Raw genomic sequence first — 14,824 nt, 5'->3', positions numbered from 1 at the left:
TTAGGCGACACTAATCGGGCTGATACTAATACTTTGTAAATAGCCGACACTAAAAGTAAGGCATTAGTGTCGGCTATTTATTAAAAAGCCGACACTAATACTTATTAGTGTCGGCTTTTTAATAAATACCCGACACTAATGTTTTTTTTTTTTTTTTTAAATAAATTTCAAAAATTCACTATAAATCATAGAAAATTCTAAAAATGAAAATTTTTGTTCTGGAATGCTCATATATTTTTGCTGAACTATATATAAAACAAAGATATCAAATAATTCATCATAATTTACAAATAACACTCACTAAATAAAATATCATCCAAATTGCTCATTTATTATTATTCTTATAAATGGTTTGTGCAAACCCTAAAACAGAAAATACATAAAAGACATGACGTCTGTTTAAATACAAATCCGAAAACAGAAAATACATAAAAGATACATAAAAGACCCTAAAAACTCTAAAATTATAAAGAAAGGTCCAAAAGTCCATGAAGGAAGACTCGGATCGCGAATCTGAGCCCACAAAATGGTGAAACAAATCTTCGATTGGTTTCAGATTCGATTTTGGGCTGTGGAGTTCCTGTCAAAATTTCAACCCGATCCGACGGACGGATCAAAAGTTACGCCCCTTTTCGTGAAGCATGCGCAAGACCATATTGCATCACATCTTCTGGTATTCGCCTAGAAGAAGCGGCTAGGTTTGAGAAGATCAGATCGGAGAGAAGCGTGAAGCGAAGTGAAGGCTATGTTTTAAACCCTAGGCGTGTGTTTGAAAGAGGTGCGCGGGACTTAAAATGAAATTTTTTTAGCTTTAGTGTCGGCTGTTTATAAATAGGCGACACTAATAACTGAGAATTAGTGTCGGCTATTTATAAAAAGGCGACACTAATGTATTAGTGTCGGCTGTTTATAAATAGCCGACACTAATTGTTAAGTATTAGTGTCGGTTGTTTATAAATAGCCGACACTAATACATTAGTGTCGCCTTTTTATAAACAACCGACACTAATTCTCAGTTATTAGTATCGCCTACATATAAATAGCCGACACTAATATTATTAGTGTCGGTTTTTTGTAAACAACCGATACTAAAGTATTAGTGTCGGTTTTTTAAGGCGACACTAATTGTATGTTCTCCACTAGTGAAATACCAAAGTTTAGTGACCTACAATGAAATTTACCCTCACATTTCTTTAGGAAAGAATTTTAGTATCAGCATTTTGATAATATGATTAATGGTTGATTATTATAAAAAGTTTAATAATATGATTAATGGTTGATTGTTATACAAAAGTTTAATAATCATTGCAGTAAAAAATTCATAACTCTAGCTTTATTGAAATTGTATGCATGACTTTAATTTCAGTATATCATTAACTAATTTATTGGTTTCCTTTAATCTCTACCAATGACTAAATGCAATTAAGAGTCTCCAACACCATTTATAGTCCTTAGACCTCTCATGAAATGTAAAATAGTACTCCAACTTAAAAAAAAAAAAAACTTAAAACCAGAATTTATTTTCCGGTTTTGGAATTTCAAAACCAAAACCGGTGAATAAATATGTGGTAATTTAGCCTAAAATTGAGAATTTTAATCTCTGGTTTGAACAGATTTCGAAATTCCTTTACATAGAGTGTAGATTTTAAAATTTAATATTTTTTTGGATATTAATAAAAATTTCGGCTATCTTTATATATATACCAATAACATGTTAATAAGTTCGTTTCCAGCTTGTCAAACTTACATTATTATCTTATGAACTTAAAAGAATATGGTACAAATATACTTGAAACATTTTTCAGAAAAATCTTATTATTTCAATAGATGAGATATCATCATGTATGCATGTATTAAAGAAATGTTGTTAGAAATCACAATCTTATATTATTTACAATCTTATCTTATATATATTATATACAATGTCAAAGGTGCAATTAACAAAGAATTAATTAAGCTGCCCATTACATTACAGATCACATGATATTTATATACTAATACATCACATTACAACCGACGAATTAGATTAGATTCTTCTTTTATTATACTTACTTTTACAAAACAAACCCAAAACAAATAAGAGATGCTCCAAGGCTCCAACTCTTTATACAGTCCATACCAAAATATGGTACTAAACCAAACCAAGATTTTAAGCTCTTGTCAACCAAGGAAGATGAAGAGCAAGAAGGTGGTTTTGTGTGCATGCTCCATGGGTGTAAGCGACCTAGCTTGTGCATGCCTATGGTAGAACTAGCCAAGCAATTTATTAGCCGTGGCATCTCCGTAAGGACCGTAACAATACTGGTGATTAATGTTGGTCCAGCTGTAGATTTCGTCTCAGAAATTTTGTAATTCCGATATTATTCCAAAAGTATAGCTTTTATTCCATTGTGATTCTGGGGCATGTAATACCAATTAACTGTTGATTTTGTACAACCCTGTTGAACCATGATTTTTCTTGTTATAATCATCTTTATTTTTTGATTTGCAATTCAAATTTTTGACATTTAATTTTAGTCCTATATATATACTTATCAATAACAAAACTAGACTTAATTAGCATACACATATGTTTGCTTTTCAGGCATTTTCTAAACTTAATTAATTCTTAACCGATAGGTTCTATATATAGCTTTCTTTTCATTGTGATTCTGTGGCATGTAGAATTTACCAATTAACTGTTGCTTTTACAAAACACTGATAAATTCATGACTCACTAGTTATAATAAATTTGCTTTTTTGTTGTGCAATTCCAATTGGGCCATTTTGTGAAGGTTCATCACAGAGACTTTCCTGATGATGTGAAAAATAAAAAAAATTAATTATCAGCAGCTGGAATTTAGTCAACAGATTATGAACAAAATATGATTTCCTTAGCAACAAGCCAACAACTAGAGGCACAAAATATATATGTTGCTAATTGTGCCACCATGACTCAAAATGTCAGTTAATAGACAATTATCAGCAAGAGAGGATACCAGAAGCAACATATATTATATTTCACTTCACCAAATACTAAAATATAACTGTTTATTTTCACACATATGTATATATTCTTAGTTCAAACATTCTATGAACTCAGCAAAAGCATTGAAAGATGACCCCCCTTCTTTCATGGCCTTAATTGCACTCTCCTTCACCTTCATCATTCGATTCCGGAGTTCCGCACCCCCTTCCGACCCAATGATCCATTTCACTTTAGCTTCTAATTCATCCGCCTGCACGAAACCTTCGTCATACCCCTTTAATTCGATGCCGATCTTCATTTCTTCTACCAAAAACACCTTATTTATCTTCTGATCTACACACAACGGCCAACAAATCATGGGTACACCAAAACTCACCGCCTCCAGTGTCGAGTTCCAACCACAGTGACTCACAAAACCACCAACTGCCTCATGTTTTAGAACCTCAACCAGTGGAGCCCACTGTTTTACAATCAGACCCCGATCTCCGGTTTTGTCTAAGAACCCTTCTGGCAACAATATATCGAGATCCAGCTCAGCAGTTGGTGCAAAGATCATTGCCGGATCGTGATTTGGTGGGCTCCGCACAACCCACAGGAATCTCTGGCCACTTTTTTCTAACCCAATTGCAATCTCTTTGAGTTGCTCTATAGGGAAAGAACCCATGCTACCAAAGCAGAGAAATACAACACTTTCCTTCGGTTGAGCATCCAGCCATGACAGACACGGATGCTGTTGCTCTTCTTTATTTTCTCGACCGGCAACTAGAGGGCCGATGCAGTAAATAGATGGTGTGGAACGGTTTGACAAACAAAGCCCATCTTTTAGAGCCATGACAGCTCGAGTCTCCAATGACTCAAATGAGTTAACAAGTATTCCTTTTCCCTCTGGCAATCGATCGAAGATGTTCATGAGAAGTTTATATTGCTCTTTTTCAGGGTCAAAAACTTCGTTTGGGAAATGGTGGAGATGCGATGCTGTTAATGGTGGAACACCATGGAAGAGTAGCGGGGTTTTACCAATGTCCTTTAGAGAGCGCATGGCAAAATAAGTTGTAAGTTGGAAATTTACAGCCAAGTTTGAAGCACAAGATGGCATGAAAAAATAGGCAGGAATGCCTAGTTCAGAAATCACATCTAGTGCATTGACACAAAGAATGTCGAGAACTACACCGGAGATCGGTGATGTCTCAGATTGCTCTATGAGAAAGGAACGGAGACTATCATTGTTGAGTTTCATCATGTTGAATAAGTTAACAATCGGTACCGGGTGTGGATTTAAAGGAGGAACAGTCTCAGGGAGGATGTGGAACGAGATGTTTGGATGATGGGATTTGCAGAAAATTTCTGAGACCAAGTCTGGAGCTGATCCGACATCCATCACCGGTATAGTGACGGTGATGCCGTGACCAACAAAGTGCTTGGCTAGTTCTACCATTGGTACAATGTGGCCTACAAAGACAGAGGGATACAAAATGACCTTCCTGCTCTTCATCATCTTGGTTTGGTACCGAAATTTGATATGGAGTTAGAGGCTCTCTTAATTCAAGCCGAGTTACACCGAGTTGAGCCGATTCTCACTAACCTGGACCGAGTCTCAGCCGGCGGCTGTGCTGTCGTAGGTCGAGAAGTGATTGAAGCTGTGCTGTCGCAGGAGAAGTGATTGAAGAAGGCGCAAGCGCAGGAGAAGGAGAAGGAATTTTAATTGGCAGTGAAGAAGGTGCGGAGCAGGCACTGTAAGAGAAAGAGAGGGACGGAGCGGGGTGGACTGGAGAGGAAAGTGAAAGAGAGCTGGACCCGAATTTTTTATTAAATAGAGTTAATTCCCTTCCCTCCTTGCTCAATCGAATGGATCAAATGGTTCCAATTTTCGTGCTAGATGCATATCCAACGGATGAAACAATTCCAGAATATTATAGAGGTTCTAATTGATATGAATTGGGTGAGTTAATTGGATTTCAATTGAAATTGATTTGAAAATTCGTTAAGAACTATTTGAACTTTATCATTTTAATTTATAATCCGATTAATTTAATATTAAATTATATATATCTAATTAATTATTTATTAATCAATCTAACCGACTAAATTTGAAATTAATTATTTTATAATACGAACTTTTGCGAATGATCTGTGTGAATATTCTAAATTATAGTTCTTTTTATAACTCGTAAAATTCTAATTAGAATCACATCATAATAATTCATCATTTAATTATAGATTTAATATTTGTTTCAAACACATGTTTCGATCCTATTTAGAAATTGTTTTTTAAAAAAAAATTTGTGATGTATACTTAGTTAGTACATTGATCAATTATTATCTAATTAATAAAATTTTAATTAGTCGTAATTTGCAAATCAATCGTTAATTATATGTTTAAATTTTTCGGGTTATAACAGTATTTATTTTAATAGGTCGTAATTTGCAAATCGCTCGTTAATTGGGGGTCTCAATCGGCGCAAGCGCAGGAGAAGGAATTTTAATTGGCGTAGGAGTCCCATTTGAATTTTACAATCCGCCCCTCCTCGTGTTTGCTAAATGTTTTACTCAATTTTACTATTTTATTTGAGTGTAATATTTTGTCAGCTTTTTTACAAATTATTTTTATCAATTTTTTCTTATTTGTTGGCTACAAAACAAGACTTCTACCAAAAATATCCGAGTTACCGATCCGATTCTTCCGATTCCAGCTGATTCATTCGATTTTGACTCGGCGGTCAAAAATCTGATTCCGATTCTGATTTCAGAACCATGGGTATATGTATATGTATGTGTGTGTGTGTGTGTGTGTGTGTGTGTGTTTGTGTATGGTAGTTGTGCTTGATTTTGAAATTTGAGGGGTTTTGGTTTGGTGAGAATTTGTTTAATTTTGCCAATTGTATATTAAAGTATGATGAAGGCATCAAATCATTTGGGATGAGAACAGATTCATGATATTGTGATTAATTAACTAACTAAAAGTGCATGCAGAGCATCATAAAAAAAATTATATGAGTGTAAAACCTCTATTATAATTGTATGTATTATTTTAAACAATAAGAGGCTTCAAAAGCCTCCATTTTTTGTGTTATAACAAGACAACAATTAGAGCTACCTAATGCCTGCTAATTGTGCAAATTAAACAAGAGGGTTGAAATGCCTCCATTTTTAAAATTTAATTTCTCAAAAAACTTAAACATCAAAATAAAATCAGGTACATGTACTCTACATCGTTTTTTCTATACACATGTAAAAAATTACAACATTTCAATCTTATTTTCATTGTTGTTATTAGAAGCTTGCAAAAAATACACACCCATTAAGTGATAATATTCTTGTGCATATAAAATAATAACATAGATCACATCCAACAATTTTTATTCTGGCATTTAAATTTTGTAATTATTATTATTAGAAAATTAAAAAATGGAGACACGAAGGAGACAAAAAAACGGAAGCATTTGAACCCAACTATGACTCAAAATCTCAGTAAATAGACAATCACCAGCAAGAGAGACTGTCTGAAGTAATATATTATATTTCACATCACCAAATACTAAAATAAAACTGTTTATTTTTTTTTCTGAAAGAAAGGGCATAAATGACTTCTTTTTTTTTTACCCGATTCCTATGTAGAAACCAGGATGAATTTTCAGTCTCAGGACTCACATACCTACTTCATTGACAGTCCATTCAACTATTTACTACAACTTTACCAGAAAACCGGTATTTGCTTGATATAGGGACAAATTGCTAAAATGTGTACCAATCTAAGCTAGGTACCCAAACTGAAATTAGACAAACAAAAAATTAGACAGCCTTCAAGATTTAAATTGAAACCATCCAAACATTCAAATTGCACTAAAACAATAATTATACCATCAACTCAAATAATTTGAACAAACATTGTGAAATTAAAATTGACATGTTCAATCTTGTTATTCACGGTAACCACCAAGCTCTCTGTTCAGAGGCATTCAACCAGAAAAGAAAAAAAAAAAAAAACTTTTTTAAACTGAAAGCAAAACGCACTATTACTCTTCAGCAGCGATGACACTGATTTCGCCTTTTGAAAGGAGGTCATAGAAAGTTCTAGTTCTCCTCTGTTCATTCCAGTGATGCATCTTCCAGAAACCGCCGGCAACCAGACCTAGTGTCATCCCGATCCATATCTCCTTTACAACGCTTGGTCCCTTCAGAGTTGCATGTGCTATCTTGTGGGCCCCGGCCATTTTTCTTCAACTACAGTAAATTTAAAAGGACAAATATAAATAGATATTAGAGATGGCGGAGAATATATGATTTCATATTTGCAGGGTAGTACTAAGAAAACTTGAATTTATACACTAAGGTTATCTACAGGGGCGGAACCAGCAAATTGAGAGAGGAGAGGCTGGATAAATAAGTGCTAAATGTAATTTCATTTTTTGAGGGGGCTAATACTAATTTTTTTTGTAAAAATGAAAATTTTAAATGACAAACTGCAAAAATTTAATTTGTAAGGGTCTTTAGCCACCCCTTTCCCTCTATGTACTTCTGCCCCTGGTTATCTATTGGCTGGTGTGGTGCTGGTACTGGTACCAGTGACAATCAGTAGGATGTAGGAGAGCACTGGTATAGGTACAAAATTTAGCTTCATCCTTTTTGAATTGTTCAGCTAATTATAATACCGGAGTGGTATTTGTACTGGTAACAATCAGTCAAATCTAGCAGCAATGCACAGATATAGGTACCAAAACCAACTTCATCCTTTTTTACTTGTTCAGCTAGTTATAATACCGGTGTGGTACATGTAACAATCAGTCGAACCAAGCAGAAATGCACTGATACAGGTAGCAAACTAACTTCATCCTTTTTGACTTGTTCAGCTAATTATAATACCAGTGTGGTACTGGCACCGATAACAATCAGATTAATCTAGAAGCAATGAACTAGTATAGGTACCAAAACCAACTTCATTTTTGAGTTGTTCAGCTAGTTATAGCAGTGTAGTACTGGTACTGGTACTGGTAACAATCAGTCGAATCTAGCAGCAATACACTGGTATAGGTACCAAAACCAACTTCATCCTCTTTGACTTGTTCAGCTATTTATAATACCAGAGTGGTACTGATACTGGTAACAATCTGTCAAATCTAGCAGCAATGCACTTGTATAGGTACCAAAACCAACTTCATCCCTTTTGACTTGTTAAAAAATTAGTTTCCGACAACCAAACAGAATAATCATCGCTCCAGTTCAAATCTTGTCTAATTTCTTTTGTGAAAGAATTGGGGATTAATAGCAGCTTCCTAATTTGCTATCATGGAATTGGGAAAACCCAAACAACACAATATAGGAGAAGCATCAAAACCTAATTTGAAGGTATCATAATCATTCCCATCATTCAGATCAAAAAGAAGAAAAGAAAGAAAATCGATTTGTACCTTAGGAGGCGGAATCAAGGTATGGCGACAAAGAGAGAGAGATCTGAGATGGAGAAGAAAGAAGAGGCGTTTGAACTTTGATGGAGCTTCGATAAATTGAGATTCACACTAGGGTTTTCCAATTAACGGTTGAGATCATCTTACTACATATAAATGTGCGAGCCGAGAACGAATCATCTGAGATATTTCATATTTTGCTCGACTGACATGTCCGGTGTCTATTCGTGGATAGCGCGGGGGCCATCACAATTTGAGCTTTGAGATTCGTGTAAAAGGTCACGCAAAATATGAGATATCTCAGAGGATGCGAATTCTTTAGAGCAGCCTCAATATATTCGGAAATTATACGAAACATTTCAAGTATGGATACTACTATCTAAAGACCAAATTGAATAATTGAGAGGGTTCTTTGTGCAAAAGTTGACAACTTAGTTTACAGGCGTCCGATTTAACGCCTTTCCTCTGAGGTAACTCAAATTTTAAATTTAAATATGGACCGTCCGATTAGGATCACCTGGAATATTCGTGCTAAAAGGAGATCGGACGGCCATTTTCTAGACTCATAATTTTAGTTACTTCAGGTGATATGAATTCCTTTTCCTCGTGTCCATATTCTCTGAGGTAACTCAAATTTTATATTTAAATATTAACCGTCGGATCAGAATCATCTAAAATATGTGTGCTAAAAGGAGATCGGACGGTCATGATATAAGCACAAAATTTGAGTTACTTCAGGTGATATGAATTCCTTTCCGTTGGGGTTTAACAACTGTAACTCGGCGCTCACTGCTCGTAAGTTGTAAACCCAAAAAAGAGAAGAGGGGAAGGAAAGGCGCGAGAAGGAAGATGAATCGCATGATCGTGGCCTCAAAGCAGGCGATTCGAATCACCTTCTCTCATGGTGAGAACAAGCTCTCTCACATTCTATGTATACATACTTGTATTGTATAGTATAAGTGGATGGGATAATGCTGGACCAACTTGCTTGCTAATTGTAGAGAATTTTTTCTATTGGTGGCATTATTTAAGTTTTTTTAGCAATTTATTCTAAGTTCTACAAGTTCTAGAAGAGGTTAACAGTTGATTTTTGCAAAGCTGAAACATTAGGGGGAAATTAATTTTATCAGTATAATTTGTCTGACCATAAAAAATTGTTTTGATTAGGTCAAATAAGACTTTCTTCGGCACCTATCTCGAGATTTTTTAGCACAAATAGAAAGAAGCCACTTCATCAGTGGTATCTCTCACTCTCTCTCTCTCTCTCTCTCTCTCTCTGTATATATATATATAGCTGGGCTATGGTGCATTGCAATGTATAGACCCTCATGAACATTGGACTATAAATCAATGGTTTTGATTTCCAAACAACCGATCCAAACCGTTCAATTTGATATCCATATTAAAAGGTGATTGGAGACCAAATTTTACATTTTTTTTGGAAATTGTTTGTTATTTTTTTAGAATTTTTGAAAATCGTTGTTTTTCTTTGGACCAGAAATTTCTGAAAAATAGCGATTTTCAAAAATTCTAAACAAATAGTAAAAAAATTTCCAAAAAATATAAAATTTGGTCTCGAAGCATATTTTAATATGGAGAACATGTTGAGTCCTTTAGATCGACTGTTTGAACTTCGAATCCAATGGTTTATGGTCCAATGTACAAGAGAGGCTATACATTATATATATATATATATATATATATATATATATAGAGGTAGGCTAATATACAATCGATTGTTCCTGAGGTCTCGTACAACCAAGTTATTTTCCAATTTTTAAAGTTCAAATGATCGATCCAAACCGTTCATCTTGTTCTCCATATTAATATGTACTTGGAGACCAAATTTTATATTTTTCTGAATTTTTTTACTATTTATTAAGCCACTTTGAAAATCGCTGATCCAACGGTGGCTTCTGGTTTTACTGTTTTGTTAAGCTACCATTGGATCAGCGGTTTTCAAAGTGGCTTAATAAATAGTAAAAAACTTCAAAAAAACGTAAAATTTGGTCTCCAAGCACATATTAATATGGAGAACAAGATGAACGGTTTGGATCGATCATTTGGACTTTAAAAATAAAAAAATGACTTGGTTGTACGGAACCTCAGAAACAATCGATTGTATATTAGCCTACCTCTATATATATATATATAGAGAGAGTACGGCTAACGCGCTTCCTCTAGCAGATGGGCCGAAATGCTTCCGGTGGAAATTTGAAATTTCAAAATCCAAAAAGTCGATCTGAACCGTTCATCTTCTTCTCCATATTAATATCTGCTTGGAGACCAAATTTTACATTTTTCTGAAATTTTTTACTATTTATTAAGCCACTTTGAAAATCGCTGATCCAATGGTTTTACTGTTTTGTTAAGCCACCGTTGGATCAGCAATTTTCAAAGTGGCTTAATAAATAGTAAAAAATTTGAGAAAAATGTAAAATTTGGTCTCCAAGCAGATATTAATATGGAGAAGGAGATGAACGGTTCAGATCGACTTTTTAGATTTTGAAATTTCAAATTTCCACCGGAAGTATTTCGGCCCATATGCTACAGGAAGCGCGTTAGCCATACTCTATATATATATATATATATATCTTGCTGCCCCTCTTCTCTTCCCTGTATCTTTCTTAGTAAGTATTATTTATTGTTTTTGCATCTTGCATAGGTCAGGAACAAATAAACGCTGGTCAAACAAACACGGGACAACGCCCTTGTTTGATCAGTTACAGCAAGCCATAAATCAGGAAAGGGAATTGCATGAACAGAAAGATATCTTAGTAGATGATGAATTCGATGAGCTGGGTCCCACTGTTACTTCATCACCCGAAACTCAAAAGGAGGTAATTATAAAATTAAATAATTTTCAAATCCACCCCTTGATCATCCAATTCTTTAACCAATGAAAGCAAATACATACTTTTTTTTTGACAGAGAAAAAGTTTTGAAAGCAGTACCAAATCCAATTTTGAGGAGCTGGGTCCCGCCGTTACTTCATCACCCAAATCCAACTTCACATCATTGCTGGAACTCTCTCAAAAGGAGGTAAATTCTAAAACAAAATACTTTTCAAATTCACCCCTTGATCATCCAATTCTTTGACCTGTGAAAGCAAATACATACCTTTTTTTTGACAGAGAAAGAGTTTTGACAGCAGTACCAAATCCAATTTTGAGGAGCTGGGTCCCGCTGTTACTTCATCACCCAAATCCATCTTCACATCATTGCTGGAAGACTCTCAAAAGGAGGTAAATTCTAAAATAAAATATTTTTCAAATTCACCCCTTGATCATCCAATTCTTTAACCTGTGAAAGCAATTTTTTTTTTTTTGACAGAGAAAGAGTTTTGGAAAGGATGGGTCGAATGGCAATGAAGATGTGCCGATTATGAATAACAAGGGTAAAGATGGAAATGTGAAAATTGGATTTGGTACTGCTGACCTGGTATCTGTTACAATAGATAAAGTACCAATATCTGTTAACAGCGGGCAATTGAGAGATGCCATGCGTGCATTTGGGGAGGTAAAAAATGCTCTTTCTGTTACCTCTGGAAATAATGGTCTTGGCAGCTATAATGTTGAGTTTAAGGTGATTTTTTTTATTTCATTTTATTTTATTTTATTTTCTATTTCTGTTTATGTGGAGCCCACATGGGCACATAAATAAATCTTCAACATCCATTAAAAGAACCCAATTTACACTAATTTCATTGTTAAATTTTCAAATTAACCATAATTTAACTCTTCTCATATAATTAATCTTTGAGTAAAACCAATTTTTCCCCCAATTACCTCCAATTATGATGTGTCAATTTATTCTCTTTTTCCAATTAACCCTAATCTTAACAATTTTCACCTCTCTTAATACTTATTTGTTTTCTTTTAAAACCCTTAGAATAGGGAGTCAAAGAAGAGAGCACTTAGAGCAGGAGAAGTCACTGTTGGAAAGAACACTCTGAGGATAATTGACATAAAGACCCCTCGTTTACTCCGCATTAGAATAAACAAGGTTGATCCTGCGATGTCTGAGCTGGAAATACACAGTATGGTCAGCTCATATGGGTGTGTGACAGGCCTGATCAGTACAAATGATGGTGAAATTGATGTTTTCTTTCAAGTAGATTGCGAAATCGAGGCCGAAAGGCTTGTTAACAAGTAAGAAAATTTTGTTTTCACTTGCACCGCTGTATTCTTGCTATTTGCATACTATCCCCCAAGGTTTTTTTTTTTTTTAATTTCTTCTTCACAAAATACTATACTTTGTTGATTAGATTTAATCCTGGTACCTAGAGGTGGCAGAATATTGACCCAACCCTTTCCATGATTTTTTGTTTTTATTATTGTTATTATTATGGGTATATTTTGGTACTTGTGCCTTTTTATGTTGTCTTCCTGCTAGCTCTAAAATATTGTTTTCTGGTTTAGATGATTAGTAGGATATGGTCAAATAAAACATAGAACTAATTGGCTAAGCTGGTCACAATATGGCCATGTTTGGTTGTGGCATAAGAGGTGGAGTAAACCCCTTACTCCACACTTAAGGCACCATAGGAGTAAATTAGGAGTAAGAGGTGAGTTAATCCAGAATAAGTTACTCCACCTCTCCAGGCGGATTAACTTACTCCACAACTATTATAGGTAGAGGTTCATTTTCAACATCTTACACGCATTAATTTAATGTCATTATTTAAACTACCAAACAAGATGTAACTTATGTGTAACTAAGAACAGTCGTCTCTACTTTACTCCACAACCAAACATTACCATACTGTATATTTGTGTTCAAGTTGCTGTGTATATTGGTTGAAATTGAGATCCTGGCTCTCTCTCTCTCTTGCAGACTGGACAAGAAGTGGACCAGAGAAGTTGAGTTACTGCAGCCCAAAGCTACTGTGAACTCAACCTGCGAGGAAAATGAAATTTATATTGAGAGGATGTTAGGAGAAATGCGGAAGCGACTGGAGTTGCAGCGGATCTATTTGGAGGATTTGGAGCACCTTCATTCTGCCATATCTCATATCAAGGCAAACCCTTACCCGATCAATAATAATTCCTAACCTGGTAGCCTTTTTTATCCTTCACCTTGATTATCTTTTTGTATTTATTATTTGAGTGAGACTATGGTACTATGCATAGCGCAGATTGTTCCGTACTATAGATCAATATTTCATTTTCAAAGTCTAAATAGTCGATCTGAACCGTTCAACTATAGATCAATAATATTTCATTTTCAAAGTCCAAATAGTCGATCTGAACCGTTCAACATGATCTCCATACAAAAATGTACTTGCAAACTAAATTTTACATTTTTTTAGAATTTATTTTTTAGATAGAAAATCCCTACTTTTGAATGGTTTTGAATCTTTAGATTAAGTGATTTTTTACCCATCTAAACAAAATTGTAAAAAATGTAAAATTTGATATACAAATACATTTTCATACGGAGATAATGTTGAACAGTTCAGATCGATTGTTTGGATCTTAAAAATAGAGATATTAATCCATAGTACGGACCAATATGCGCTATGCATAGTACCATAGCCTTAATCTTTTTTAATTTCAAAATCTTTACTTTTGGGTTAGGTATAAGTATATCTCACGCATTTTATTAGCACCATTATATTAGGTTTCAACAGACTTCATTGATGCATGTGAAAAGCACACATGGAGATGAGCAAGCCAATCCTTGATCTATGTCTCTTCACTTTTGATTAGTTGAATCCAATAGAAATTGTCTATGTAATGATCTATATAATGGGAAAAAAAAAACAGAGAATAGAGAGAAACAATTAATCAGTAATCAGTAGGAATCAATCACGAAACCTATTTGAAACTGTTGCATTGTAAGTGTTCAATATGAATCCGGTTGTCTCGGGAAGAAAGGCCACCCACCCGGTGTTAATCTACCCAATCAAGAATCAAGGGATGTAAACCCAATGTAAATTTTGCACTTTGTTTTGATGCAATTAATTAACTGTTGAATGCTGATAATGTTAAGCTGTTGTTTGATTCTCTGCTTGCAGCAGATACCAGTTAGATATGTTTGGGTTGTGAAGGAGTAGCTAGAATAGCGAAAAAAATTGTTTTGCTATTCTACATTTGAATGAAAAGTTAGATGTTCTAAACAATAGGAATAGTTCGGGTTATAGCTCACTATTCTACATTTCTCAAATTCTAGGTTAGCTTGCTATTCTAGCTGACCTCACTTCCTATCCAAACATACAATTTGTTGGGTTCGTGCTATTCTCAAATTTCGGCAACACTCCTTTAGTCTCTTTAAGCCTTCTTTATTTTTCATAATCACTTAATTCTTTCGAACAACAATTCCTTAGTGAGAATTAAGTTCACTCCTTTATCCTCTTCTTGTTTGAAATCTTAGTCACTGTTCGGGTCTTTTAAAGCACCTCTACTTCTCTACTTCTGGATTAAGCTTAAGCATCCTTAGCCTCTATACATCC

General features: G+C 34.6%; 1 protein-coding gene and 2 pseudogenes across 6 annotated transcripts; 1 reads left to right on the top strand and 2 right to left on the bottom strand.

The window, feature by feature from the left end:
* Window positions 1-2,993: 2,993 nt before the first annotated feature.
* Window positions 2,994-4,723, bottom strand: LOC144562873 (anthocyanidin 5,3-O-glucosyltransferase pseudogene; annotated as a pseudogene). Its single transcript, XR_013514220.1, has one exon. The product of XR_013514220.1 is annotated as an anthocyanidin 5,3-O-glucosyltransferase pseudogene (transcript).
* Window positions 4,724-6,803: 2,080 nt separating this feature from the next.
* On the bottom strand, window positions 6,804-8,507 carry LOC144562816 (putative cytochrome c oxidase subunit 5C-1 pseudogene; annotated as a pseudogene). The gene is made up of 2 exons (XR_013514216.1): window positions 8,374-8,507; window positions 6,804-7,189 (listed from the first exon to the last, which is right to left on the bottom strand). The product of XR_013514216.1 is annotated as a putative cytochrome c oxidase subunit 5C-1 pseudogene (transcript).
* A 660-nt stretch (window positions 8,508-9,167) lies between these two features.
* Window positions 9,168-14,111, top strand: LOC144562879 (uncharacterized). Of its 4 annotated transcripts, none has more exons than XM_078312211.1 (9): window positions 9,168-9,274; window positions 9,538-9,610; window positions 11,036-11,210; window positions 11,302-11,412; window positions 11,505-11,615; window positions 11,704-11,955; window positions 12,262-12,521; window positions 13,207-13,390; window positions 13,993-14,111. In XM_078312211.1, exons 1-9 carry the CDS (start codon window positions 9,220-9,222, stop codon window positions 14,038-14,040), a joined length of 1,269 nt encoding a protein of 422 aa, XP_078168337.1. In that variant the 5' UTR covers window positions 9,168-9,219; the 3' UTR covers window positions 14,041-14,111. The 4 variants fall into 4 exon arrangements, with proteins under 4 accessions (XP_078168337.1, XP_078168355.1, XP_078168346.1 ...); XM_078312229.1 differs by having other exon boundaries at window positions 13,207-13,427; window positions 14,003-14,111; XM_078312220.1 differs by having other exon boundaries at window positions 13,207-13,427.
* Window positions 14,112-14,824: the final 713 nt, after the last annotated feature.

Source organism: Carex rostrata, chromosome 1 (assembly GCF_964058835.1).
Source record: "Carex rostrata chromosome 1, lpCarRost1.2, whole genome shotgun sequence".
NCBI lineage: Eukaryota > Viridiplantae > Streptophyta > Magnoliopsida > Poales > Cyperaceae > Carex > Carex rostrata.
The sequence above is the reverse complement of the archived record's forward strand: the minus strand, read 5'-3'. Positions and strand labels throughout refer to the sequence as shown.